Raw genomic sequence first — 27,613 nt, 5'->3', positions numbered from 1 at the left:
ATAAAGTGTTGGAATTATATTCCAACTCCACGTTCTTCTTGGTCATCGCCCCCGCCGCCCGACTACACCACCACAAATAGATGCCTGACCTGTGGGAGACACTGATCTCAAATAGATAAAGTATCAAAAGTAATGATATTTTCATTTGAGGATCGTATTCGCGCAGAAAGATTGGTATCGAGGATATTGATATTTCAGTATCGATCCGCACATCACTAATAACAAGCTGGTGGAGAGGGACTGTTTACGCAAAAAAAAAAACCACAAAGTAAAAGCTGAACTTGGTCAGTATGTTTAAAATGTTATGATAAAAAAATAGAAGCCAACTTGTTTAACAAATGTCAGAATGTTCATAAAGAAGACTCTTTAATTACGTAACATGACGCTAGCACGTCCCGGCTGGTGAGCAGAAACCTCCTTACACAGTTGACTAATATAGCGATCTTTTTTGTATGTTTCTGGTGCTCATAATAACCACAAATGTAATTTGAGGTCATTAAAACATTACCAACAACGTCAAATAGCAGCGGAAATGTGTACTTATCTGTTACATCCAGATCTTTAAAGTTACTAGAGCAGGGGTCACCAACCTTTTTGAAACCAAGAGCTACTTCTTGGGTACCGATTAATGCGAAGGGCTACCAGTTTGATACACACTTAAATAAATGGCCAGAAATAGCCAATTTGCTCAATTTACCTTAAATAAATAAATGTAGATGTATAAAAAAATGGGTATTTCTGTCTGTCATTCCGTCGTACATTTTTTTTCCTTTTACGTAAGGTTTTTTGTAGAGAATAAATGATGAAAAAACACTTATTTAAATGGTTTAAAAGAGGAGAAAACACGAAAAAAATGAAAATAAATTTTTGAAACATAGTTTATCTTTAATTTTGACTCTTTAAAATTTAAAATTCTACCAAAAACAAGAAGAGAAAAACTAGCTAATTTGAATCTTTTTGAAAAAATTTAAAAAATAATTTATGGAACATCATTAGTAATTTTTCCTGATTAAGATTAACTTAAAAATGTTGATGACAAGTTTTAAATAGGTTAAAATCCAATCTGCTCTTTGTTAGAATATATAGCAAATTGGACCAAGCTATATTACTAACAAACTAATCATTATTTCTTCTAGATTTTCCAGAACAAAAATTTGAAAAAAAATTCAAATGACTTTGAAATAAGATTTAAATTTGATTCTAAAGATTTTCTCCATTTGCCAGAATAATTCTTTTGAATTTTAATCATAATAAATTTGAAGAAATATTTCACAAATATTCTTCGTCGAAAAAACAGAAGCTAAAGAGAAGAATTAAATTGAAATGTATTTATTATTCTTTACAATAAAAAAAATAAATTTACTTGTACATTGATTTAAATTGTCAGGAAAGAAGAGGAAGGAATTTAAAAGGTAAAAAGGTATATGTGTTTAAAAATCCCCAAAACATTTTTGAGGTTGTTTTTTTTCTCAAAAATTGTCTTTCTGAAAGTTATAAGAAGCAAAGTAAAAAAATTAATGCATTTATTTAAACAAGTGAAGACCAAGTCTTTAAAATATTTTCTTGGATTTTCAAATTCTATTTGAGTTTTGTCTCTCTTAAAATTAAAAATGTCGAGCAAAGCGAGACTAGCTTGCTAGTGAATAAATAAAATTTAAAAAAATAGAGGTAGCTCACTGGTAAGTGCTGCTATTTGAGCTATTTTTAGAACAGGCCAGCGGGCGACTCATCTGGTCCTTACGGGCTACCTGGTGCCCGCGGGCACCGCGTTGGTGACCCCTGTACTAGAGCTATCTTATTAGCATGTAGCATTCTCTTCTTCTACTGTATTTACATCCTAACATAACTATATAAGCTAAAATAACCACAATCGCCCCCTAGTGTAAAAGAGGCACACTGCGTATGGCAAAGAGCATGTCAACTGGGAAGTTCACATGTAGCTGTGAACTTCCAGGCCGCAAACATCTTTAATGATTATTTTCAAACTAGTAAAAATAACATTTATATCACGTGGTGTGCATTTAAAACATGCTGCAGTAAGTTGTGTATGATTTTATGTTTTACGCACTAACTACACAAACTAACTACAATTGTAATCCAAGAACCATTAAAAAATCCATCCATCAATCTATTGACTACCGCTTGTCCCCTTTGGGGTTGCGGGGAGTGCTAAAGCCTATCTCAGCTGCATTTGGGAGGGAGGCGGGGTATACCCTGGACAAGTCGCCATCGCAGGGCCAACACAGATAGACAGACATTAACCAAACAGACATAGACCATTAAAGAATAGCAATACTAAATAAAGCCGAAGTTACTCCCAAGTTAACCGATACTTATGTTTTTATTTTTATTTTGATGACTACTTGCTTACTTATACTTGAGTCATATCTTTCTAAAATAACAGTACTCTTACTTTAGTACAATTTTTGGGTACTCTACCCACCTCTAAAGTTTGAGAATTTATTATTTTTTTTACATCACATGATATTGACAAAATAATTTTGAGCAAAGTGTGTGTGTTTAGAAAATTCCGTGTGTTGAAATGCAGTGTGTAAAAATAAAAACACACAAAAAAAACCCCTCATTGGCTAGTTCTGAGACAGGGTCGATTGCTTCAGTCTTAATTGACCAAAAGTGTGTCTGAAGTATTGAAACAACAAATATGTCTGCACTGATTGTTTTTTTTTTACGCTGAATTTTAATACATGGAATGTATTAAGGAATGTTTGGAATAAAAACACAACAAAAACAAAATATATATTATAATCATTATTTCAGAACAATTACCACCAATAGAGTAATATTTGTGTGTATTTAAATTATTCTGTTCCACATCTTATCTCATAACTGCTACCAGTAATTGTTTCCTCAATTTAAAACAAAAAATTAATTAACGGCTCCTCAAGAGTCTCCTTCAAAGACCCATAAATCCCACCTCTACTCAAAACGTGCACTCTAAGTAAAAAAAAAAAAAAAAAAAAAAAAAAAAAGAAGTGAACTAAAAAAAAGTTAAACATCTTTTTTTAACCTGCAACATGCACAAAAACAATAACAATAAAAAAAAAAGAATAAATAAAGATTGGCATCAAAAACATGTTATGAAACACAAAAAATATTCTTCTAAATATTTTTTTATCAACGTTTGTGTTAATATTTTTAATTCAGCATGTTGTAATGTTTCAGTGTCAATACAATTGTTTCTACAACTACATTTTTTAATATACCAAAACTTACAGACACGCGAGTAAAATTCTACAGAAAAGTGCCTCAAATATATGTTGTTTTTTTTCCACCTGTTGCGTTTTGCTCGAGTGTCCAACATGTCGACGGATGAGGTGGTCTGGGAAGTAAAAGTGGACCGACGACGTTAATGTCCTCTTAAAATTCCGGGGCTATTATTGTAAATACCACATTCTTCATTTTCATGTCGTCGCATTTAGTAAAAAAAAAAAAAAGTTAAATTCCTTCCCGTTTTTTGAGGCGGTCCTTTTTTCTTTTTTTTTTTAGCCTTCTTTTGGAAATTGTTGTGTGAGTTTTTCAATTAGTGTTCCTGAAAGGAGAGACCCATTTTTATTTTATACACACCCACATGTCGGCCATCGGGTGCATTTTTTTCTATCAATGTGGCCCTCCGAGTCATAATTTCCCAGGTCTGGTTTAGATTGATGTCATGAAAAAAAGTATGTTTTGTGTTCATATGTGGTATGAATTTAAGTGTTTCCCCCCCATCAGCCTTTCACCCCCTCCCTGTGTGCACAGAAGGATCCGTTTGAATTTTCTTTAATCAAATGCATTGTTTTTTGTTGTTTGTTTACATTTTATTACACGGTAGACCTTAGTTACGCCACACTTGCACCAAATCTTGTACCTTTTTTCTCGCGTAAAATCCAACGGTGCCACGTTTCCGAACCTGGGTTGCGCAAGCGGGACATCACGCCCGGTTCCTCAATTGGCGATCACTCCAGCAGCACTGAGAGCGGATTCAGCGAAACTACTTCTAGGCAATGTTGAGATTTTCAATGGCAACAAAGTACGGCTGGGCGGCGGTATACAATTAATACATGTATATTTCAGATATATATATATGTATATATATATATATATATATGTATGTATGTATGTATGTGTTTGTATATACAGTATGTGTATATATATATGTGTGTATATATATTTGTATATGTACAGTATGTATATGTGTATATGTATATATATGTATATATGTATATATATATGTATATACGCATATATATGCATATATATATATATATATATATATATATACACACATGCACTCTGCTCTCATTTAATTCGCTCATCTGCATCTGACATATATTTTAAGTTTTTTTTAAAAAGTAGTGCATTAATTACTTTTTTTAAAGAGTATGTAGTAATTGAACTAAATTACTTTTTTTAAAAATTGATTTTTAAACACATAATTGAAACGAGTTTTCAAACATGCATCAAACATGTCATTTTTTCCCCCCCAAAAAGTAAAATGAAGAAAATACAAATAAATAAATATGAAACAATAATAAAATATAAAATAATAAACCGCAGACAGCTGCATTTCTGAATGGCATAATTAATAACTTTTGAAAAGTACCTTTCAGCACACTGGCAGTAACAGTAATGTGCTGTTGAGTTTCAACTAAACACTATGCACGTTTTGTTTAAAATTCCGTAGTACATCGTGATTCAACCTAAAATACCGGGATATCCGTTTTGGTCCGCCCAGCCCTACAACAAAGAAATTGACTCAAAAAAAAAAACATTACTTGAGTAAGGCTCCACTTTTCCCAAAATGCGTTAGCCTGATGCAAATATGCAATGGCTTTGCTATTGACATGCTACTGATTAGCATTAGTGATTTTACACTGCACGTTACAATCACACAACAAGCAGTGTGTATTAAGTGCAATACTTACAGTATTGACACTCTTTAGGGGCGCAACAAAAGACTTAATTCGGCAAAATAGATAGATAGTACTTTATTGATTCCTTCAGGAAAATTAAAAAATAGGAACCATGAATGTAATTGCAACTTTTTGTCGTACTTGAAATGTGACGATGAAACGAGGTATAAATGGACAGCAGTTATTATAAACAGGTCCTTTATTAAATGCTGCAATAAAACACTGAGATTTTACTATAAAAATAATTATTATTTATTAAAACACACCTAAAAGTACTGAAAATTGGTACCAGTATGACTCCCCAAAAATGTCGATTCAGGCTTTTACGTCCCGAAAAACATTCAGACATTACCATCCTTAAACTTTGCATACGCGCACACATTTTTTTGTTTTGTTTTTTAACCCACTCAATTCAATAAATTGCCAGTTTTATTGATATCATTCTCAAAAGCCAGACGGTGTGATGAGAAAAGCTGTCCTTTCAATTCATGTCATTTAGAGCCTGTAAGTAATGACACTGGGAACACTACGGGAATATTAATTCAGGAAATCGCAGACAGGTTTTAGAGTGAAAAAAAAAGAAAGAAGAAGACAAGGACACAGCCAAATAGTCCTTTAATGGAGCACACGTTGCAACACTTGACTGTTTGATGCTATTACCATATTGGCTATGACTAAGTGTAGCTCCCAGGTGCTGCTAACCTTTTTAATATGCACAACACGCCGCCATGAAAACATTTATACTTGTTTTTTTTTTTAAGACCTTTGCAGCTAATGACGGCCGCTATTGATGTTTGCAGACAAGTGAGCGTTTGTCCGTAAAAAAAACCCGCAACACAATAAAGGAGGGATTTGTGAGCGTGCGTCAGTGGTGTGTGTAATGAAGCGGCACGGAGGCTAATGAACATTGATCAGGTGTGTACAGGAACCACCGCAGGTCAAACGTGCCGTACAAAGAGTACATTACGGCGTGCCGAGTTCAAGGCGAGGTGTTCTTAGCGAGTGTAGTTGAGGTGTGTCAAAGGAAACCTCCTCTGTGCTTTTTTTGGGGCCAAAGATCAACTTTTTAGTTGTCTCTTTCTTTTTCTCCCTTTTTAATTTCCCCCAATATTTGTTTTGGATTCCAATCGAATGCAAATCTCTTCTCTGTTTACTTTGTTTTGTGAGGCTTTTGGTCAAAGCTTTGTTTTCAGGAGATGCTGTTAACCTCTCCAGAGTTTGTCGTTCTGCTCCCCCGTCAGACACCAACTTCGTCCTGGGGAACGCCCAGATCGTGGACTGGCCCATCGTCTACAGCAACGATGGCTTCTGCAAGCTGTCGGGCTACCACAGGGCCGAGGTGATGCAGAAGAGCAGCACCTGCAGGTAGGACACGGCACTGCAAGCTCAATATTGAACAATGTGCTGTCATTGGTTGGTCAACACCGCAAATACTGTACACAGTCATTGGACTGTTGTTGTTTTTTTAGGTTCGTGTTGCAGTCATTGGTCTGTTTTGTTATTTTAGGTTAGTGTTGTTGCAGTCATTGGTAGATCAACAGAAAAATTACTGTATGCGGTCATTGGTCTGTTGTGTTTTTAGGTTAGTGTTGTTGCAGTCATTGGTAGGTCCACATGACAATGTATGCAATCATTGGTCTGCTGTTGTTTTTTTAGGTTAGTATTGTTGCAGTCATTGGTAGGTCTATTTGGCAATTACCGTACGCAGGTATTGGTCAGTTGTGTTTTTTTAGGTTAGTGTTGTTTCAGTCATTGGTAAGTCTACGTGGCAATTACGCTACGCCAGGGGCCACCAACGCGGTGCCCGCAGGCACCAGGTTGCCCATAAGGACCAGATGAGTCGCCCGCTGGCCTGTTCTAAAAATAGCTCAAATAGCAGCACTTACAAGTGAGCTGCCTCTATATTTTAAATTTTATTTATTTACTAGCAAGCTGGTCTCGCTTTGCTCTACATTTTTAATTCTAAGAGAGACAAAACTCAAATAGAATTTGAAAATCCAAGAAAATATTTTAAAGACTTGGTCTTCACTTGTTTTTTTACTTTGCTGCTTATAACTTTCAGAAAGACAATTTTAGAGAAAAAATACAACCTTAAAAATGATTTTAGGATTTTTAAACACATATACCTTTTTATTTTTTAAATTCCTTCCTCTTCTTTCCTGACAATTCAAATCAATGTTCCAGTATTTGTTTTCATTATTTTAAAGAATAATAAATCCATCCATCCATTTTCTACCGCTTATTCCCTATTGGAGTCGCGGGGGGCGCTGGCGCCTATCTCAGCTACAATCGGGCGGAAGGCGGGGTACACCCTGGACAAGTCGCCATCTCATCGCAGTGCCAACACAGACAACATTCACACTAATATTCACAATAATAAATACATTTTAATTTAATTCTTCATTTTAGCTTCTGTTTTTTCGACAAAGAATATTTGTGAAATATTTCTTCAAACTTATTATGATTGAAATTCAAAAAAATTATTCCGGCAAATCTAGAAAATCTGTAGAATCAAATTTAAATCTTATTTCAAAGTCTTTTGAATTTCTTTTAAAATTTTTGTTCTGGAAAATCTAGAAGAAATAACGATTTGTCTTTGTTAGGAATATTGCTTGGTCTAATTTGTTATATATTCTAAAAAAAATGCAGATTGGATTTTTACCTATTTAAAACATGTCATCAAAATTCTATAATTAATCTTAATCAGGAAAAATGACTTAATGATTTTCTATAAATTCTTTTTTTTTTTTTTTCAAAAAGATTCGAATTAGCAAGTTTTTCTCCATTTTTTTCGGTTGAATTTTGAATTTTAAAAAGTCAAAATTGAAGATAAACTGTTTCAAAATTTAATTTAAATTTTTTTCGTGTTTTCTCCTTTTTTTAAACCTTTCAATTAAGTGTTTTTTTCATCATTTATTCTCTACAAAAAACCTTTCGTAAAAGGAAAAAAAATGTATGACGGAATGACAGACAGAAATATCCATTTTTTATATATATATGTAGATTTATTTACTAAAGGTAAATTGAGCAAATTGGATATTTCTGGCAACTTATTTAAGTGTGTGTCAAACTGGTAGCCCTTCTCATTAATCAGTACCCAAGAAGTAGCGTGGTTTCAAAAAGGTTGGTGACCCCTGCTTTACGCAGTCATCGGTCAGTTGTTGTATTAAATTAGCGTTGTTGCAGTCATTTGTAGTTCGACATGCCAATTACTGTACGCAGTCATGGGTCAATTTTTTTTAGGTTAGTGGTCCACATGACAATTACTGTACACAGTCATTTGTCAGTTTTTTTTTGTTTTGTTTGTGTTGCAGTCATTGGTATGTCTACATGGCAATTACTCTAAATAGTCATTGGTCAGTTATTGTATTTAAGTTAGTATTGTTGCAGTTATTTGTAGGTCCACATGGCAAGTAATGTACACAGTCATCGGTCTGTTGTTTTTTTAGGTTAGTGTTGTTGCAGTCATTGGTAGGTGGACATAGCAGTTACTGTACGCAGTCATTGGTCACTTGTTTTTTTTAGGTTAGTGTTGTTGCAGTCATTTGTAGGTCCACATGGCAATTGCTGTATGCAGTCATTGGTCTGCTGTTGTTTTTTTAAGTTAGTGTAGTTGCAGTCATTGGTAGGTCTACTTGGGAATTAGCGTACGCAGTCATTGGTCAGTTGTGTTTTTTTAGGTTAGTGTTGTTGCAGTCATTGGTACGTCTGCTAGCATGTCAGCAGACTGGGGTAGATCCTGCTGAAATCCTATGTATTGAATGAATACAGAATCGGAAAAATATCGTATTTGAATCTAAAATATCGTATTTGAATCTAAAATCGCGTTGAATCGAAAAAAATCGATATATTATCGAATCGCGACCCTAAGAATCGATATTGAATCGAATCGTGGGACACCCAAAGATTCGCAGCCCTAATATATGTATGTATGTATGTGTGTATATATATATATATATATATATATATATAGATAGATAGATATACACACACACATAAATACTGTATATATATATATACATAAATACAAATAGTTTCTTTGCATGGAATTGGCTTTAAGCCCCCGGGCAAATTTTGTAAGCCCAATACGGCCCCCCAGTCAAAAGTTTGGACACTTGCAAAAAAATGCACACTTAAATATTTTTTTTTTCATATAAGAAATATTTGAATAATACACGTTCTATGTGGGGGAAAAAAGAATGTAATTAAAAAATACTAAAGGAGCACCGTGTAGGGGACATTCAGGGGTGCACTTATCTGTGGCTTCATGTCAATATTTGCCTGTACTTGTATGACTGATGCATGTTTTTTGTTTTTTTCCTCTAGTTTATTATTGTTATGTCATTATATAAATAGTTTGTTTGGGTTACTTGTATGTGTTCGATTGTATTTATGGACTATATATGTCATCATCCCTTGTAATGGATTTAAATAAGTGTAATATTGATATATTTTTTTATATGTTTTTTTTAATTATGCTGATTGGATTGTTTTTATATTAGAAATAGAATTTTTGCGCTGGTACAATTTTTCATTTTTTCTGCACCTTGACACGGGAAGGTTTTTTGGATTTGGTCATATAAATGTATTCTGTGCATGATGTGCAATCAATAGTCACTGACTTGAGTTGCTTTCGTCGGCCACCAGATGCCGACCGAAAGGCAGCTTTCAGGAGTCAAGTTCCTTATTGAGGACGTCGGCGGCCGTAGTTTGGACTCCCCTGTTCTAACCAATGATTGCATCTTCAGCTGTAAAAGAAAGAAAGAAGTTGCTGTCATTGTAGATGCACTGCACGACTGCTGATAAAATGCCCATAAAAAGTGGTAGATGTCTCCTGCATGTTTGAAAACATAGCAAAACACCACATAACATGAATGTGCAGTAAATGAGTGTTTCCATGGTGAAAGCTTCATAGTCCACGCAAAATCCTCATTTAAATAAGGCGGTCTGCACCACTTTTCAATTACACGTGCAGTCTTAGTAAATCGCACGCAACACACCCACTGATAGTACACGCTATTAAATAGATTGCACTCGCTGTTTACCGCGTGGTATTTGGATTTTAGTAAATCAGGCCCTTACTATGCAATATGAAATCGCCTCCTGTCTTCCGTAAGTGACTTCAGCAGGCTGATGCAGGCCCCGCCCGCATTTTAGAGCTAAACGCTGGTGTTCCAAAATGTTAATTTAAAGTTAAAGTACCAATGATTGTCACGCACACACTAGGTGTGGCGAAATTGTGCTGAAACTCCTAAGAAAATAAACCTTCTTGGGGAATAATTTTAAGTCCAAAAGGTTTTCAGTATTACTGGCCCCTTTAATTTATTACAGTTTATCAATCAATCAATGTTTACTTATATAGCCCTAAATCACTAGTGTCTCAAAGGGCAAGTTTATCTTGGTGTATTGTGAGGAAAATCACTTCGTTTTACTAAATATGGCACAGCTTCTCAATAGGACTAAAAAAGGGAATATTGTTATGTGAAATACGGTGAGGGGGTTTAAGGTATTTTTTCTCCACACAAACTAAAAATAAACCCGAAAGAAATAAACACACACGCACACTCACACACAGTGTTTAGTATTGGTATTGGCAAGTGTTGTGAAGCTTATGCTTGAGGACCAGAGGGTGTAAATCAGCAGTGCTGGCTGTGACAAAAACAGCACCGATGACAACACAAGAAATCTCACCATTTGCAAATCTGGCAGAGCAGACGCGACTGTTTTGATGTGATCCTATTAAATTACAGCTTTATTGGCACGCTCGTCAAAAGCAACACAACACACGTCCTGAGAAGCCACCATCGTTTCCAACGATACTATTGTTGGTGTGAGGCACCGCAGCGTAAAAAAAAAACGCCACTTATATTTAGCGACAGACCGAATTCCCCGAGCAGTCTCCGTTTAGGGAGGGGAAAGGAGCAGACGGATTCAAGGTCTCCAGGGGACGAGTGCACAATGAACCCCCTCATGCTACGTCACCAGCCTGGGGGCGGTAGACTCTCACTGTGCGCCCTGCATCTTCCATCAGCAGGTTACGCCTCATTGCTGCACTTCGATTTTATGGAAAGGCAAATCTTTACATTGAGCATGCGGCGCTTCTCTGATCACATCCACCGGCTAATCCATTAGTTCAGCTACAGACACTAAGAACTTGTCCTTTGGCTGGAAATTAATAAGTTTTATTGATTTCCCTTTTAGAGACTGAGAGATAAAGGATCCTCCGCTCACGCTTTTATCATACTGTTTATAATTACATGCGTTAAAGAGTTAGAGAACTGTTTAATACTAATTGACCAACCTATGACTGCAATGACCATGACTAACAATCTGACCGATCCATGCATATAGTGATTGACATGTTGACCTAACGATGACTGTGGCTTGTTAATTCTTAAAGGGGAACATTATCACAATTTCAGAAGGGTTAAAACCAATAAGAATCAGTTCCCAGTGGCTTATTTTATTTTTTGAAGTTTTTTTCAAAATTTTACCCATCCTGGAATATCCCTAAAAAAAGATTTTCGCTATCTGTGAAGCCATCGTCCATTTTCCTGTGACGTCATCCAGTGATGCCAATACGGATAGCACAACAAGATATAGCGACATTAGCTCGGATTCAGACTCGGATTTCGTGTCTGAATCGTGCAAAGTTTTATATATATATATATATATATATATATATATATATATATATAGAACTTTGCACGATTTTGCTCAACTTATTCATGCAAGTTAATGCCTTCAAAAACAGGGGGAAATAGTAAACATTGCAGTCCCCCATCCTAATTATTATATCGGGTAGTATAGCTCGGTTGGTAGAGCGGCCGTGCCAGCAACTTGAGGGTTCTATGTTCGATCCCCGCTTCCGCCATCCTAGTCACTGCTGTTGCATCCTTGGGCTAGACATTTTACCCGCCTGCTCCAAGTACCACCCACACTGCTTTAAAGGGGAACATTATCACAATTTCAGAAGGGTTAAAAGCAATAAAAATCAGTTCCCAGTGGCTTATTTTTTTTTCAACGTTTTTTTCAAAACTTTACCCATCATGGAATACCCCGAAAAAAGGCTTTAAAGTGCCTGATATTCGCTATCTGTAAATCCATCCGTCCATTTTCCTGTGACGTCACATAGTGACGCCAATACAAACAAACATGGCGGATAGAACAGCAAGATATAGCGACATTAGCTCGGATTCAAACTCGGATTTCAGCAGCTTAAGCGATTCAACAGATTACGCATGTATTGAAACGGATAGTTGGAATATGGAGGCAGATAGCGAAAACGAAATTGAAGAAGAAACTGAAGCTATTGAGCGAATAGCTATTGACGCTATTCGGCCATGTTTGCCTTAGCATCGCCGGTAAAATGTGCAGACCAACGATCGGAAGTTTCGCATCTTGTGACACTGGAGAAACTTAAATCCATCGATTGGTAAGTTTTTGTTTGGCATTAAATCTGGGTGGATGGAAAGACTGGATGTAAATATAGTTTCAAATGTACATACAGCTAGCCTAAATAGCATGTTAACATCGATTAGCTGGCAGTCATGCCGTGACCAAATATGTCTGATTAGCACATAAATCAACAACATCAAGAAAACTCACCTTTGTGATTTAGTTGACTTTATCGTTGGAAATGCATCTGCAGGATATCCATACATCTCTGTGCAATGTCTGCCTTAGCATCGCCGGTAAAATGTGCAGACACTCTGGCACATTCAATGGGGTCTGGCGGCAGATTTCTTTGACTTTATTGTTGGAAATGCATCTGCTTTGAGTGTCGCAGGATATCCACACAATCTTGCCATCTCTGTAGTAGCATATCTTTCGTCGGTAAAGTGTGCGGAACAAACGACTGACCATTTCGTCGGCTTTCCCCACACCCTCATATTTTGAACACATTTCGTCCAATTTCTTGCCACTTTCGCATCTTTGGGCCAGTGGTGCAACTTGAATCCCTCCCTGTTAGTGTTGTTACACCCTCCGACAACACACCGACGAGGCATGATGTCTCCAAGGTTTTAGAAAATAGTCGAAAAAAGGGAAAATAACAGAGCTGAGACGCGGTGTTTGTAATGTGTTTGAGAAAATGGCTGCTTTATTACTAAGTGACGTCACGTTCTGACGTCATCGCTCTGAGAGCGATAAATAGAAAGGTGTTTAATTCGCCAAAATTCACCCATTTAGAGTTTGGAAATCGGTTAAAAAATATATGGTCTCTTTTCTGCAACATCCAGGTATATATTGATGCTTACATAGGTCTGGTGATAATGTTCCCCTTTAATCAAATGTAGATCTATCAATGACAGCAGAAAGCGTATCGTGACTGACATGTAGACCTACCATTGACTGCAGCAAGCGTATAGTGATTGAGCTGTAGACCTACCAATGATTGTAGCTTGTTCATACTTATTGAAATATAGACCTACCAATGACTGCAGCATGTGTATAGTGATTGACATGTAGACCTCCAAATGACTGTAGCATGTGTATAGTGATTGACACGTAGACCTACCCATGACTTTATACTGTGGGTAATGATTGACATGTAGACCTCCCAATGACTGCAGCATGTGTACAGTGATTGACACATAGACTTACCAATAACTAAGACCACAACTAAAAATCTGACCAATGCATGCATATAGTGATTGACATGTAGACCTACCAATGACTGTGGCTTTTTAATGAAATGTAGACCTACCAATGACTGCAGCAAGCGTATAGTGATTGAGATGTAGACCCACCAATAACTGCAGAAAGTGTAGTGATTGACATGTAGAACTACCAATAACTGCAGCAAGCGTATGTGATTGACATGTAGACATACCAATAACTGCAGCAAGCGTATAGTGATTGACATGTAAACCTATCAATAACTGCAGCAAGCGTATAGTGATTGACATGTAGACCTATCCATGACTGTATCATGTGTATAATGATTGACATGTAGACCTCCCAATGACTGCAGCATGTATATAGTGACACATAGGCCTACCCATGACAGCAATGACCACAACTAAGAATCTGACCAATGCATGCATATAGTGATTGACATGTAGACCTACCAATGACTGTAGCTTGTTTATAGTAGACCTCCAAATGACTGCAGCATGTGTATAGTGATTGACACGTAGACACACCCATGACTGCAATGACCATGACTAGCAATCTGACTGATGCATGCATATAGTGATTGACATGTTGATTTACCAATGACTGTAGCTTGTTTATCGTGATTGAAATGTAGACCTACCCATGACTGTATCATTTGTATAGGGATTGACATGTAGACCTCTCAATTACTGCAGCATGTGTGTATTAGACACGTAGACCTACCTATGACTGCAATTACCATGACTAATAATCTGACCGATGCATGCATATAGTGATTGACATATTGGCCTACCAATGACTGTAGCTTGTTTATAGTTATTGAAATGTAGACCTACCAATGACTGTATCATGGGTATAATAAATGACATGTAGACCTCCCAATGACTGCAGCAAGCATATAGTTATTGAAATGTAGACCTACCAATGACTGCAGCATGTGTGTAGTAGTTGACCCGTAGACCTACCCATGACTGCAATGACCATGACTAAAAATCTGACCGATGCATGCATATAGTGATTGACATGTGGACCTACCTGTAGCGTGTTTATATTGATTAAAATGTAGCCCTTTCCATCACTGTATCATGTTTATAGTGATTGACATGTAGACCTACCAATAACTGCAGCATGTGTGTAGCAGTTGACATGTAAACCTACCCATGGCTGCAATGATCATGGCTAAAAATCTGACCGATGCATGCATATAGTAATCGACTTGTCGACCTACCAATGACTGTAGCTTGATTATAGTTATTGAAATGTAGACCTACCAGTGACTGCAGCATGTGTATAATGACTGACATGTAGACCTACCAAAGACTGCAGCATGTGTGTTGCAGTTGACACGTAAACCTACCCATGACTGCAATGATCATGACTAAAAATATGACCGATGCATGAATATAGTGATTGACTTGTCGACCTACCAATGACTGTAGCTTGATTTTAGTTATTGAAATGAAGACCTACCAGTGACTGGAGCATGTGTGTAGTAGTTGACACGTAAACCTACGCATGACTGCAAGGACCACGACTAAAAATCTGACCAATGCGTGCATATAGCGATTGACTTGTAGACCTACCAATGACTGTGGCTTGTCAATTGTTAATGACTGCAGCAAGCGTATAGTAATTAACATGTAGACCTACCACTGACTGTATCATGTGTATAATGATTGACATGTAGACCTCCCATTGACTGCAGCATGTGTATAGTGATTGACACGTAGACCTACCCATGACTGCTATGACCATGACTAAAAATCTGACCAATGTATGCATATTGTGATTGACATGCAGACCTACCAATGATACATTTCGGCTTTTGTCCCCTGGCCAAATTTCTTTAGCCCAAAGTGGCCCCCTGATTAGAAAGGTTTAGACACCCCTGGTATACTGTATTCAGTATATAGTACAGTAGCAAGAGCAGGGACAGAAAACGTTAGCATCACAACCATGGTAGCAGTTATTAATATGTACAGTAAAGCTATCAATGACTGCAACTGCGTGCAGAGATTATCAATAAGATCTACCACTGACCTAACTGTTGCTACAAAGACAGCCAATGAATGCGTATAGATGTTGACATGTTAACTTATTTACTATCTGCATTTGTCATGCATGATGACTCGGCTGTCACGATCCTGCTAGCATAACTGGGACATTCAAACAACCGTTGTTGTTAAAAATATTCTTTTAAACTGTATTTCTTGTCATGTGTTAGCTCCATGTTACGTGCAAATCTTTTCAATCGTAGACTTTATAATGTCATTCAATAGTAAGGCAGCACGCTTTCATTCGCATTTAGCTCCAATGGCTGCCTAAACCACACATATGTAACTGCGAGCTTGAAAATTTAAAAATGTAACATTTGTTAATACATGACAAATTGTTCCAACTTGATTAGTATTTAATATCATATTGTATGTGCAGTTTCTTTAAATTATCGACTTAATAAGGTGATTTGACTCCAATGCTAACAACAACTAATCTCAATCGCTATCATGACTGCTACGTTTGAAAAAACAAACCAACAAAAACTATTTTTGTTAAATAACAAATATTTGTTTCTATTCTATTCATGTTCAGCTCTTTTTTTTGTATCACATTATTTTGAATTGTTGATGTCATAATATGGTGTTGAATGTCCAGTAGTAAGCTAATATTAGCATTTAGCTCAATGGAACATATTTTAACCTAGTACTTTTGACTAGTATGTTTAAAAAAACAAACACAATTTGAGTTCAATTATAAATGTCCAGTCATTTTTATCTTTTGTTTTTTGAATAATTTATTTAAATTGTATAGTAAATCCTAATCTAAACTATAATTCATGCATAACAACTAGCATGACTGGTATGTATAAAAAATACATCAATTGTAAAATGAAAAATGTCTTTTTTATACTCCATTGATATTTTAGCCTTTTTTCATGTTTAGTTTCTTTTAATTGTCGACTTATTAATGTGATTTAACAATGAGGTAGCACACTGTCAATAGCATCTAACTCCAATGCTAACAACTAAGCTCTCCTGCTATCACAACTTGTATGGCTGAAAAAAACAACCATTAAAAAACTATTTTTGTTAGATAAAAAATGTTTGTGTACTCTATTCATGTTTCGCAATTTTTGAAAAAATATGCTGTAAAACGTTCTGTTAAATTTTTGACTTTATAATGTGGTTTGATAGTTCAGTACGCTATCATTAGCATTTAGCTCAGTGGAACACACTATTTACCTAGCCCTACTGACTAGTACGTTTAAACAAAAACAACCAATTCAATTTAAACAAAATGTCTTCTATGTACACAAGTCATGTTTAGCTCTCTTTTTTATGTACAGTTTCTTTAAACTGCAGACTATTTCATTCGACGTGAGGTCACGTGACTTAAGACAAAGATGGCAAAAAATTATTGCTATGTTACATAAAATTAAAAACTATGTAAATCAAAAGGCTCTGAACATGTTATATGATTATTTCATACTCCCATGTCTTAATTATTGTGTTGAAATCTGGGGTAACAATTACAAATCAAACATCAACTTTATGTTCTTACTTCAAAGGAAAGCGACTAGAATTGTAAATAATGCAGATTATCACGACCATACCAATGCTCTGTTTATTCAATTAAAAACCTTAAAACCACACAATCTTGTTGACCTCAACACTGCTATTGTGACGTGCAAAGCTCATACCCACATGCTGCCCGGGTGTCTACAGGAGAGGTTCAAACCCAGAGAGAATCCCTATGTCCTCAGAGGTTCAGCTGTCTTTCAGAAAGAAAACATAGGAACAAGCTTAAAAAGTAGATGTTTCTGTCAGGGAGGTTCAACTGTGGAACAGCTTGGATGATTCCTTAAAATGTTCCAGTTCCATTCACACATTTAAAAAACACTTTAAGATCAATGTCTTGGAAAAATATATCACTCTTGAATCAACACTGTAGTTAATACTATGATCAATGTTAATTAAAAACTAAATGTGGGATATAAATAATAATGTAAGTATAATTGTTTGTATATATAGTATATAATTGGTGCAAAGGTTTAACACGTGTACAAGGATATTTCACATGCCTTTATTGTGTATGTAATTGTGTATAATGTGTATTATAATATGTTGTGCAAAGGACATTTCATAATTTTGGGAAGTTCATCTTGTACTTGACATTGTTTATAGCTGTGGTTCTCAACTTTTTTCAGTGATGTACCCCCCTGTAAACAATTTTTTGAATTCAAGTACCCACAATCAGAGGAAAGCATTTTTGGTTGAAAAAAATAGATAAAGAAGTAAAATACAGCACTGTCATTAGTTTCTGATGTATGAAATTGTATAACAATGCAAAATATTGCTCATTTGTAGTAGTCTTTCTTGAACTATCTGGGAAAAAAAAGATATAGAAATGACTAAAAACGTGTGGAAAAATAAACAAGTGATTCAATTCTAAATAAAGATTTCTACACATAGAAGTAATCATCAACTTAAAGTGCCCTCTTTTGGGATTTTAATAGAGATCCATCTGGATTCATGAACTTAATTCTAAACATTTCTTCACAAAAAAAAAATCTTTAACATCAATATTTATTGGACATGTCCAGAAAAAATCTAGCAGTCAACACTGAATATTGCGTTGTTTTTTTTCACAGTTTTTGAACTTACATTCATATTTTGTTGAAGTATTACTCAATAAATATATTTATAAAGGATTTTTGAATTGTTGCTATTTTTAGAATATTTAAAAAATATCGCACATACCCCTTGGCATACCTTCAAGTACCCCCAGGGGTACGCGTACCCCCATTTGAGAACCACTGGTTTATAGGGTTAGGCGCGATAAGTGTTCAACTACAGCCTAAACCAGGGGTCAGCAACCCGCGGCTCTTTAGCACCTCACTAGTGGCTCCCGGGACCTCTTTTAGAGATGTGTGAAAATGGAGAAAGATGAAGAAAAAATATATATTTTTTGTTTTAATATAATTTCTGTAGGAGAACAAACATGACACAAACCTTCCTAATTGCTAGAAATCCCACTGTTTATATCATACATGCTTCACTGATGAGTATTTGGAAAGTACCCTTTTGTCCTACTAATGTCAGCGATCCTTGAACTCATCGTAGTTTGTAAATTTTTCCGATGCTAGCACAGAAAAGTTTTTTAAAATTTTTCTGCCACTCCTTCTTTGTCTCATTTTGTCCACCAAACGTTTTACGCTGTGCGTGAATGCACAAAAGTGAGCTTCGTTGGTTTCATTGATTTGCTGGAGTGCTAATCAGGCATATTTGGTCAATCCATGACTGCAAGTTATCTCACCCTCTGAGAAGCCTACCTTTTACTCATGTTTTCCAATGTTGCAAAAATGTGTATGATAAAAAATAAAGTTCAACATTTCTGTCAACGGAGATTTGCTTTAGCCTTTGATGGTAGGCTAATATAGCTAATATAGACACTTACATCATTTTGTTGCATTCATTATAAGACCTATATAAGGCTTTAAATTTTTTGCGGCCCCAAGACAAATTTTTTTTTTTGTATTTTTGGTCCAATATGGCTCTTTCAACATTTTGGGTTGCCGACCCCTGGCCTCAACCCTTTCGGTCTGCAACATTTTCATTTTCAATCTATGAATGTACAACTGTTGTTTAGTTTGTTGACCATTGACCGAAGAAGAAGAATACACTAAACTAGTAAACTAAGTTGGAAAGCTTTAATTAGCATTTAGCTCAGGAGAACGCTTTATCAATTTAGCGCTACTACTAAGCAATGTTTGGCTAAATTGAAAGAAAATACAAAGATTTAGTTGTACAAGAGTCATGTTTCTAAACAAGGTCTCTTAATAGTAGCATTTTAATTGTGATTTTTTTTGTTGTGGGGTAGCATTACCATTTACCTAGCACCTTGAAAACAATACAAGATTAGTTTAATTTGGCTAATCTTGCTTATTCTTTCCAAAACTTGGAACACTTTTAATGCCCAACTCACCATGTGTGGACAGCAGTTTTATTCTAAAAGTCTGATTGATGTTTTAGAAGATGGCGAAAAGCATGAATACATGCTTACAGCAAGTCCTTGGGTGCGTTTAAACGCAATATCAGAGCCTTCCTTAGCTCTGGATAAGACCATCAAGGATTTCTGCAGCGTGCCACCGTCCAGCTGGACAAGTCTCCAGGGACGTGTCTCACACACGACGAGAAAGTCATTTGAGGGATTGTCTTTGAAGAAGAAAAACCCTTCGCCTGCTTGCGTTGGCAATGCAGCCTCATTAATGACTTTAACTTTCTGTTTGTATTTTGGAAGACACTTTTATTTAGATCAAGTGTGTGTGCACACGGATCCATTCAAAGATCTAACAACGTGTTCTTTTACGCTTCCATTTTAAACAAGGACTATAAATTCTCGTCTATGTCTGTTAAATAACTGATGAGGCAATTGAGCTCAGTCACCCACTGCTTCTGAAAAGTGAGGAATGAGGCTTCATTCTAGAGCTTTTTTAAAATGTCCTTAACTGCAAAAAAAAAATGTTTTGTATTGTTTGCATGTTTGAACCAGATTTTTTTTTTTATATATATATATACAAATGTTTCAGTTTTTCCCCTAATATTATATAATCGTAGAAGGCTGTTTTTTATCCAAATATGCTTAAAATACAATCATTCAACAAAAAAGTATTTGTTTTTCTTCTTAAATTTCAGTTCGGGAAAAAAAAAATATTTTTTAATTTTGTGAACAAAATAAATAAAAAAATCTTAATAATTGATTGATTAAGATTGTTTTTCAGATAGTTTTTCAGGCACAATTTAACATTTTTTAAAAACCAACCAAAAGAACACTTAATTGTGGGTTGAAAAAAAAATCTAAATTATTCCATGAATAGGAAAAAAAATGTAAAAATAAAAATATAATGTTTCCTGCATTTTGATTAATAAATACATGCATACAAATTTTTCCTTTTGTCTTATTTGGAAATGAATTATTTTGTATTGTTTTTCGGATTAAAAAATCTGGATTTAAAAAAAAAATCCAAATTTTTTTTATTGTTTGTGTAAAAACACATTTTAGAAACCTAATGTAGTTTTTGTTTATTACATGAAACAAATGTTTGTTAGATTTTAATAAATAAATACATAGGGTACTTACATAAGTAAAATACATCTCCTCTTTTCTTATCTGGATTTTTTTTTTTTTTTTTACTGCGTTTGGGGATTGAAAACAAACCAAATATTGTTTTATGTCTTAACTAAATGTAGGAAACACCTACATTATTGTAGTTATTGTTTCTCTCAGGGAATAAAACACTGGTCAATCCCAAATTCCTTTGGATGATTTATATGTTGAGTAAAAATGACCCCAGAGACAGATTTTTTTTTTTTTTTTTTTTTTTTCCAAGATGGCGCTGCTGTAGTGGCTGCTGTAGGCAGGAGCTCTGTGCTCTTGTGTCATCCTTTTGTGTTTCCCTCTTGTTTTCATGTCTTATTATATTTTTTTTGCCTTTTGGTCCGGGACCCTTTGGGACTGTGTGACAAGGGGTGCCACTTTCGTGACCTCTGTGGTGCTTTTTTTTGTGGACTTCTGGATCTCCCTCCCGGGAGCCTTTTGGCCATGGAGACCAGCTGCTGGGTGTCTGCCACACCGGAGTCGGTTTGGAGGGACTGGCGGAGATGCGGATGAGGGGACAGGGCTGCAGAGTTTGGAGGGACTGGCGGAGATGCGGATGAGGGGACAGGACCGCAGAGTTTGGATGGACTGGAGGAGATGCGGATGAAGGGACAGGACTGCAGAGTTTGGAGGGACTGGAGGAGGTGCGGATGAGGGGACAGGGCCACGGAGCTAGCACTGAGCGCTGGGACGGAGAGGCTTCGTGGTGTCTTGGCTGGGTGAGCAGGTGTTGGACACCTCAGTCACCTTGGACGTATCCTCGCTCATCCATGCGGACTGGACACAGGCCGAAAATGGAGTCGGCTGTCTTGGTTGCTTTGTTGGGTCCGCTCCTGTCTCTGGCCATGCTCCCCCCATCCCAGCGGACGATGGCGTGGAACACCACAGAGGCCACCACAGTGGATATGTTTCTTTTACTTTTTATTCATAGCTTGTATGTAGAAGTGTCTGGTTGTATCTGCTGCTTTAATGTCTTTAATATCCTCTGTGTTCTTTGATGTTGGATGTTTCCCTCTTACACACATGGAAGAGGGATGTGTTCTATGGCTATGAGTTGTTGTTTTTTCCCTTGGCCTCAGTCTGCACCTCCTCTCCAGGGCCCAGGCTAAGACCGATTTTTTTTTTTTTTTTTTTTTTTCAATATTTTTTATTTTATTTTATTTTAATCCCCCTCCTTGTTTACCTGTATCTCATCTTTTTTGTAAGGGGCGCTGGAAGCCGGCAGACCCGTCAGCGATCCTGTTCTGTCTCCCTGTAATGTTTGTCTGATCTTGAATGGGATTGTGCTGAAAATTTTAATTTTCCTGAAGGAACTCTCCTGACGGAATAAATAAAGTACTATCTAATCTAATCTAATCTAATAGGTTTTACTGAAGGTTCAGGAGACCAGCCCTTACAATGTTACTATAGCATCAGCAAGTGAGGTCTAAATTCAAACAAAAAGAGTCAGTTTTGTAGAGCAAAAAGAGACCCTCCCGCCCAGAAATAAATGCAGCTGCTACTTCAAAACAGATAAGAAACTGGCCAAAACAGCTCTGTGAGCCGACAAACAGGAGCCATGAGTTGATTAACGTAGACCTCGACTTAAACAAGTGGAAAACCTTATCCGGGTGTTACCATTTAGTAGTCAATTGTATGGAATATGTACTGTACTGTGCAATCTACTAATACAAGTTTCAATCAATCAATCAATCAGAGCCCTTAAGACAAAACAAAAGAGTTTACTAGCGAACAAAAGAAGAAAAACCCAAAGAGTTCACATGGGAAAATACAAGCTGCTTTAAACATGACTATGGATTAAGAAAGAACACTTAAATATATCTCATTCTCAGAATATCCAGCCTTAAAATGATACAAATTTTGTTTTTTATCACATTAGTTTGATTTCAATAAATAAATATATAGCGCATAAATGAATTTTTACTATTTTTTCTATCTGAAAAAATATAATTTATTCTGTTTTGTTTTTAATTTGGACATAATTCAAATGTTTTTTTAATATAAATGCAGAAAAAACATTATTTCTTGTACAATAAATAGATCATTAACCTTAAAATGATAATCATTTACTTATTTATTTTATTACATAAGTAAATTGTTGTTTGTTTGCGATTAATAAATACTTAGTTTACTAACATAAATAAATCTCCACTTTTCTCATCTGGAAAAAAAACAAATTAACATTTTTTTTCTAATGAAAAAAAAATATATATATATATATATATATATATATATATTAATATATATATATATATATATTAATATATATATGTATATATATATATATACACAGGGTATGTACGTATGTATATATATATGTGTGTGTGTGTGTGTATGTATGTATGTGTGTATATATATATATATTCACTAACATAAATAAATCTCCACTTTTCTCATCTGGAAAAAAAACAAATTAACATTTTTTTTCTAATGAAAAAAACATATATATATATATATATATATATATTAATATATATATATATATATATTAATATATATATGTATATATATATATATATATACAGGGTATGTACGTACGTATATATGTGTGTGCATATATGTGTGTATATATATATATATATATATATATATATATATATATATATATATTATTTTCCAAAATAAGAATCACCATTTTTGTAGCTCTTCGGTCTAAAAATAATGACAATTTTGTATTTTTTCTTCTTCCATGAAAATAAAACAGGTTTGTTAGATTTAAATAAATACATCCATCCATCCATCCATCATCTTCCGCTTATCTGAGGTCGGGTCGCGGGGGCAGCAGCCTAAGCAGGGAAGCCCAGACTTCCCTATCTCCAGCCACTTCGTCTAGCTCTTCCCGGGGGATCCCGAGGCGTTCCCAGGCCAGCCGGGAGACATAGTCTTCCCAACGTGTCCTGGGTCTTCCCGTGGCCTCCTACCAGCTGGATGTGCCCTAAACACATCTCTAGGGAGGCGTTCGGGTGGCATCCTGACCAGATGCCCGAACCACCTCATCTGGCTCCTCTCGATGTGGAGGAGCAGCGGCTTTACGTTGAGCTCCTCTCGGATGGCAGAGCTTCTCACCCTATCTCTAAGGGAGAGCCCCGCCACCCGGCGGAGGAAACTCATTTCGGCCGCTTGTACCCGTGATCTTATCCTTTCGGTCATGACCCAAAGCTCATGACCATAGGTAAGGATGGGAACGTAGATCGACCGGTAAATTGAGAGCTTTGCCTTCCGGCTCAGCTCCTTCTTCACCACAACGGATCGATACAACGTCCGCATTACTGAAGACGCCGCACCGATCCGCCTGTCGATCTCACGATCCACTCTTCCCCCACTCGTGAACAAGACTCCTAGGTACTTGAACTCCTCCACTTGGGGCAGGGTCTCCTCCCCAACCCGGAGATGGCACTCCACCCTTTTCCGGGCGAGAACCATGGACTCGGACTTGGAGGTGCTGATTCTCATTCCGGTCGCTTCACACTCGGCTGCGAACCGATCCAGTGAGAGCTGAAGATCCCGGCCAGATGAAGCCATCAGGACTACATCATCTGCAAAAAGCAGACCTAATCCCGTGGCCACCAAACCGGAACCCCTCAACGCCTTGGCTGCGCCTAGAAATTCTGTCCATAAAAGTTATGAACAGAATTGGTGACAAAGGACAGCCTTGGCGGAGTCCAACCCTCACTGGAAACGTGTCCGACTTACTGCCAGCAATGCGGACCAAGCTCTGACACTGATCATACAGGGAGCGGACTGCCACAATAAGACAGTCCGATAAATAAATACATACTGTATATAAATACATACTGTATATAAATCTACGCATTTGTAACCTGAGGAAAAAAACAAAGACCTCTATGAAGAACACGAACAAAGGACCCAGATTTCCCTTGCCCGGACGCGGGTCACCGTGGCGAGTGCCTGGTGGCCGGGTCTGTACCCATGGGGCCCGGCCAGGCACAGCGCGAAGAGGCAACATGGGTCCCCCCTCCAATGGGCTCACCGCCCATAGAAGGGGCCATAGAGGTCGGGTGCGATGTGGGCTGGGCGGAAGCCGAAGGCAGGGCACTTTGCGGTCCGATCCTCGGCCACATAAGCTAGCTCTTGGGACGCGGAACGTCACCTCGCTGGAGGGGAAGGAGCCTGAGCTAGTGCGTGAAGTGGAGAAGTTCCGGCTGGATATAGTCGGACTCACTTCGAGGCACAGCAAGGGCTCTAGAACCAGTTCTCTTGAGAGGGGCTGAACTCTCTTCCACTCTGGCGTTGCCAGCAGTGAGAGGCGACGGGCTGGGGTGGCAATTCTTGTTGCCCCCCCGGCTCAAAGTCTGCACGTTGGAGTTCAACCCAGTGGACGAGAGGGTAGCCTCCTTCCGCCCTCGGGTGGGGGAACGGGTACTGACTGTGGTTTGTGCTTATGCGCCAAACAGCAGCTCAGAGTACCCACTCTTTTTGGATTCACTCGAGGGGGTACTCGAGAGTGCTCCCTCGGGTGATTCCCTCATTCTACTGTGGGATTTCAACGATCATTTGGCAACGACAGTGAAACCTGAAGAGGCGTGATTAGGAAGAATGGCCGCCCGGATCTGAACCCGAGTGATGTTTTGTTATTGGACTTTTGTTCTCGTCACAGTTTGTCCACAACAAACACCATGTTCAAACATAAGGGTGTCCATATGTGCACTTGGCACCAGGACACCCTAGGCCGCAGTTCCATGATCGACTTTGTAGTTGTGTCATCGGATTTGCGGTCTCATGTTTTGGACACTCGGGTGAAGAGAGGGGCGGAGCTTTTTACCGATCACCACCTGGTGGTGAGTTGGCTGCGATGGTGGGGTAAGTTGCCAGACAGACCTGGCAGGCCCAAACGCATTTTGAGGGTTTGCTGGGAACGTCTGGCAGAGTCTCCTGTCAGAGAAAGTTTTAATTCCCACCTCTGGAAAAACTTTGAAAATGTCACGAGGGAGGCGCTGGATATTGAGTCCAAGTGGAAGATGTTCCGTACCTCTATTGTCGGGGCAGCCGATTGGAGCTGTGGCCGCAAGGTGGTTGGTGCCTGTCGTGGCGGTAATCCTAGAACCCGCTGGTGGACGGTGAGGGATGCCGCCAAGCTGAAGAAGGAGTCCTATCGGGCTAGTTTTGCTCATAGGACTCCGGAGGCAGCAGACAGATACCGACAGGCCAAGCGGTGTGCGGCTTCAGCGGTCGCGAAGGCAAAAACTCGGACATGGGAGGAGTTTGGGGAAGCCATTGAAAACGACTTCCGGACAGCTTCCAAGCGATTCTGGACCACCAACCGCTGCCTCAGGAAAGGGAAACAGTGCACTGTCGCGTGTATGGTGGGGATGGTGTTCTGCTGACCTGGACTGCGGATGTTATGGATCGGTGGAGGGAATACTTCGAAGACCTCCTCAATCCTACCAGCACGTCTTCCTATGAGGAAGCAGTGCCTGGGGACTCTGTGGTGGGCTCTCCTATTTCTGGGGCTGAGGTTGCCGAGTTAGTTAAAAAGCTCCTCGGTGGCAAGGACCCGTGGGTGGAAGAGACCCGCCCGGAGTTCCTTAAGGCTCTGGATGCTGTGGGGCTATCTTGGTTGACAAGACTCTGCAACCTCGCGTGGTCATCGGCGGAGGTACATCTGGATTGGCAGACCGGGGTGGTGGTTCCTCTCTTTAAGAAGGGGGACCGGAGGGTGGGTTCCAACTATCGTGGGATCACACTCCTCAGCCTTCCCGGTAAGGTTTATTCAGGTGTACTGGAGAGGAGGCTACGCCGGATAGTCGAACCTCGGATTCAGGAGGAACAGTGTGGTTTTCGTCCTGGTTGTGGAACTGTGGACCAGTTCTATACTCTCGGCAGTGTCCTTGAGAGTGCATAGGAGTTTGCCCAACTAATCTACATGTGCTTTGTAGACTTGGAGAAGGTATTCGACCGTGTACCCCGGGAAGTCCTGTGGGGAGTGCTCAGAGAGTATGGGGTAACGGACTGTCTTATTGTGGCAGTCCGCTCCCTGTATGATCAGTGTCAGAGCTTGGTCCGCATTGCCGGCAGTAAGTCGGACCCATTTCCAGTGAGGGTTGGACTCTGCCAAGGCTGCCCTTTGTCAGCGATTCTGTTCATAAATTTTATGGACAGAATTTCTAGGCGCAGTCAGGGCGTTGAGGGTATCTGGTTTGGTGGCTGCAGTATTAGATCTCTGCTATTTGCAGATGATGTGGTCCTGATGGCTTCATCTGGCCGAGATCTTCAACTCTCACTGGATCGGTTTGCAGCCGAGTGTGAAGCGACTGGGATGAGAATCAGCACCTTCAAGTCCGAGTCCATGGTTCTCGCCCGGAAAAGGGTGGAGTGCCATCTCCGGGTTGGGGAAGAGATCTTGCCCCAAGTGGAGAAGTTAAAGTAGCTCGGAATCTTGTTCACGAGTGAGGAAAGAGTGGATCGTGAGATCAACAGGCGGATCGGTGCAGCGTCTTCGGTAATGCGAACGCTGTATCGATCCGTTGTGGTGAAGAAGGAGCTGAGCCGGAAAGCAAAGCTCTCAATTTACTAGTCGATCTACGTTCCCATCCTCACTTATGGTCATGAGCTTTGGGTCATGACCGAAAGGACAAGATCACGGGTACAAGCGGCCGAAATAAGTTTCCTCCGCCGGGTGGGGGGCTCTCCCTTAGAGATAGGGTGATAAGCTCTGTCATCCGGGAAGAGCTCAAATTAAAGCTGCTGCTCCTCCACATCGAGAGGAGCCAGATGAGGTGGTTTGGTCATCTGGTCAGGATTCCACCCGAACGCTTCCCTAGGGAGGTGTTTAGGGCACGCCCGACTGGTAGGAGGCCACGGTGAAGACCCAGGACACGTTAGGAAGACTATCTCTCCCGGCTGGCCTGGGAACACCTCAGAAGAGCTGGGAAGAGTAAAGTCTGGGCAACCCTGCTTAGGCTGCT

At 38.4% G+C, this 27,613-nt stretch overlaps 1 protein-coding gene across 6 annotated transcripts in view; it reads left to right on the top strand.

Moving 5' to 3' along the window:
* The window catches only part of kcnh1a (potassium voltage-gated channel, subfamily H (eag-related), member 1a), a 171,768-nt gene that overhangs the window by 37,699 nt on the left and 106,456 nt on the right, over positions 1-27,613 (top strand). For all 6 annotated transcript variants that reach the window (XR_009808180.1, XM_061911255.1, XM_061911254.1 and 3 more), the window contains one exon: positions 6,155-6,278. Coding sequence is in view for 5 of the 6 variants with exons in the window: in XM_061911255.1 (XP_061767239.1) it covers positions 6,155-6,278 (124 nt within the window). In the remaining variant the exon portion in view is untranslated. The remainder of the gene's footprint in view (positions 1-6,154; positions 6,279-27,613) is intronic.

Source organism: Nerophis ophidion, linkage group LG09 (genome assembly GCF_033978795.1).
Source record: "Nerophis ophidion isolate RoL-2023_Sa linkage group LG09, RoL_Noph_v1.0, whole genome shotgun sequence".
Lineage (NCBI taxonomy): Eukaryota > Metazoa > Chordata > Actinopteri > Syngnathiformes > Syngnathidae > Nerophis > Nerophis ophidion.
Note: the sequence above shows the minus strand (reverse complement) of the source record. Positions and strands in the feature narration are given on the sequence as shown.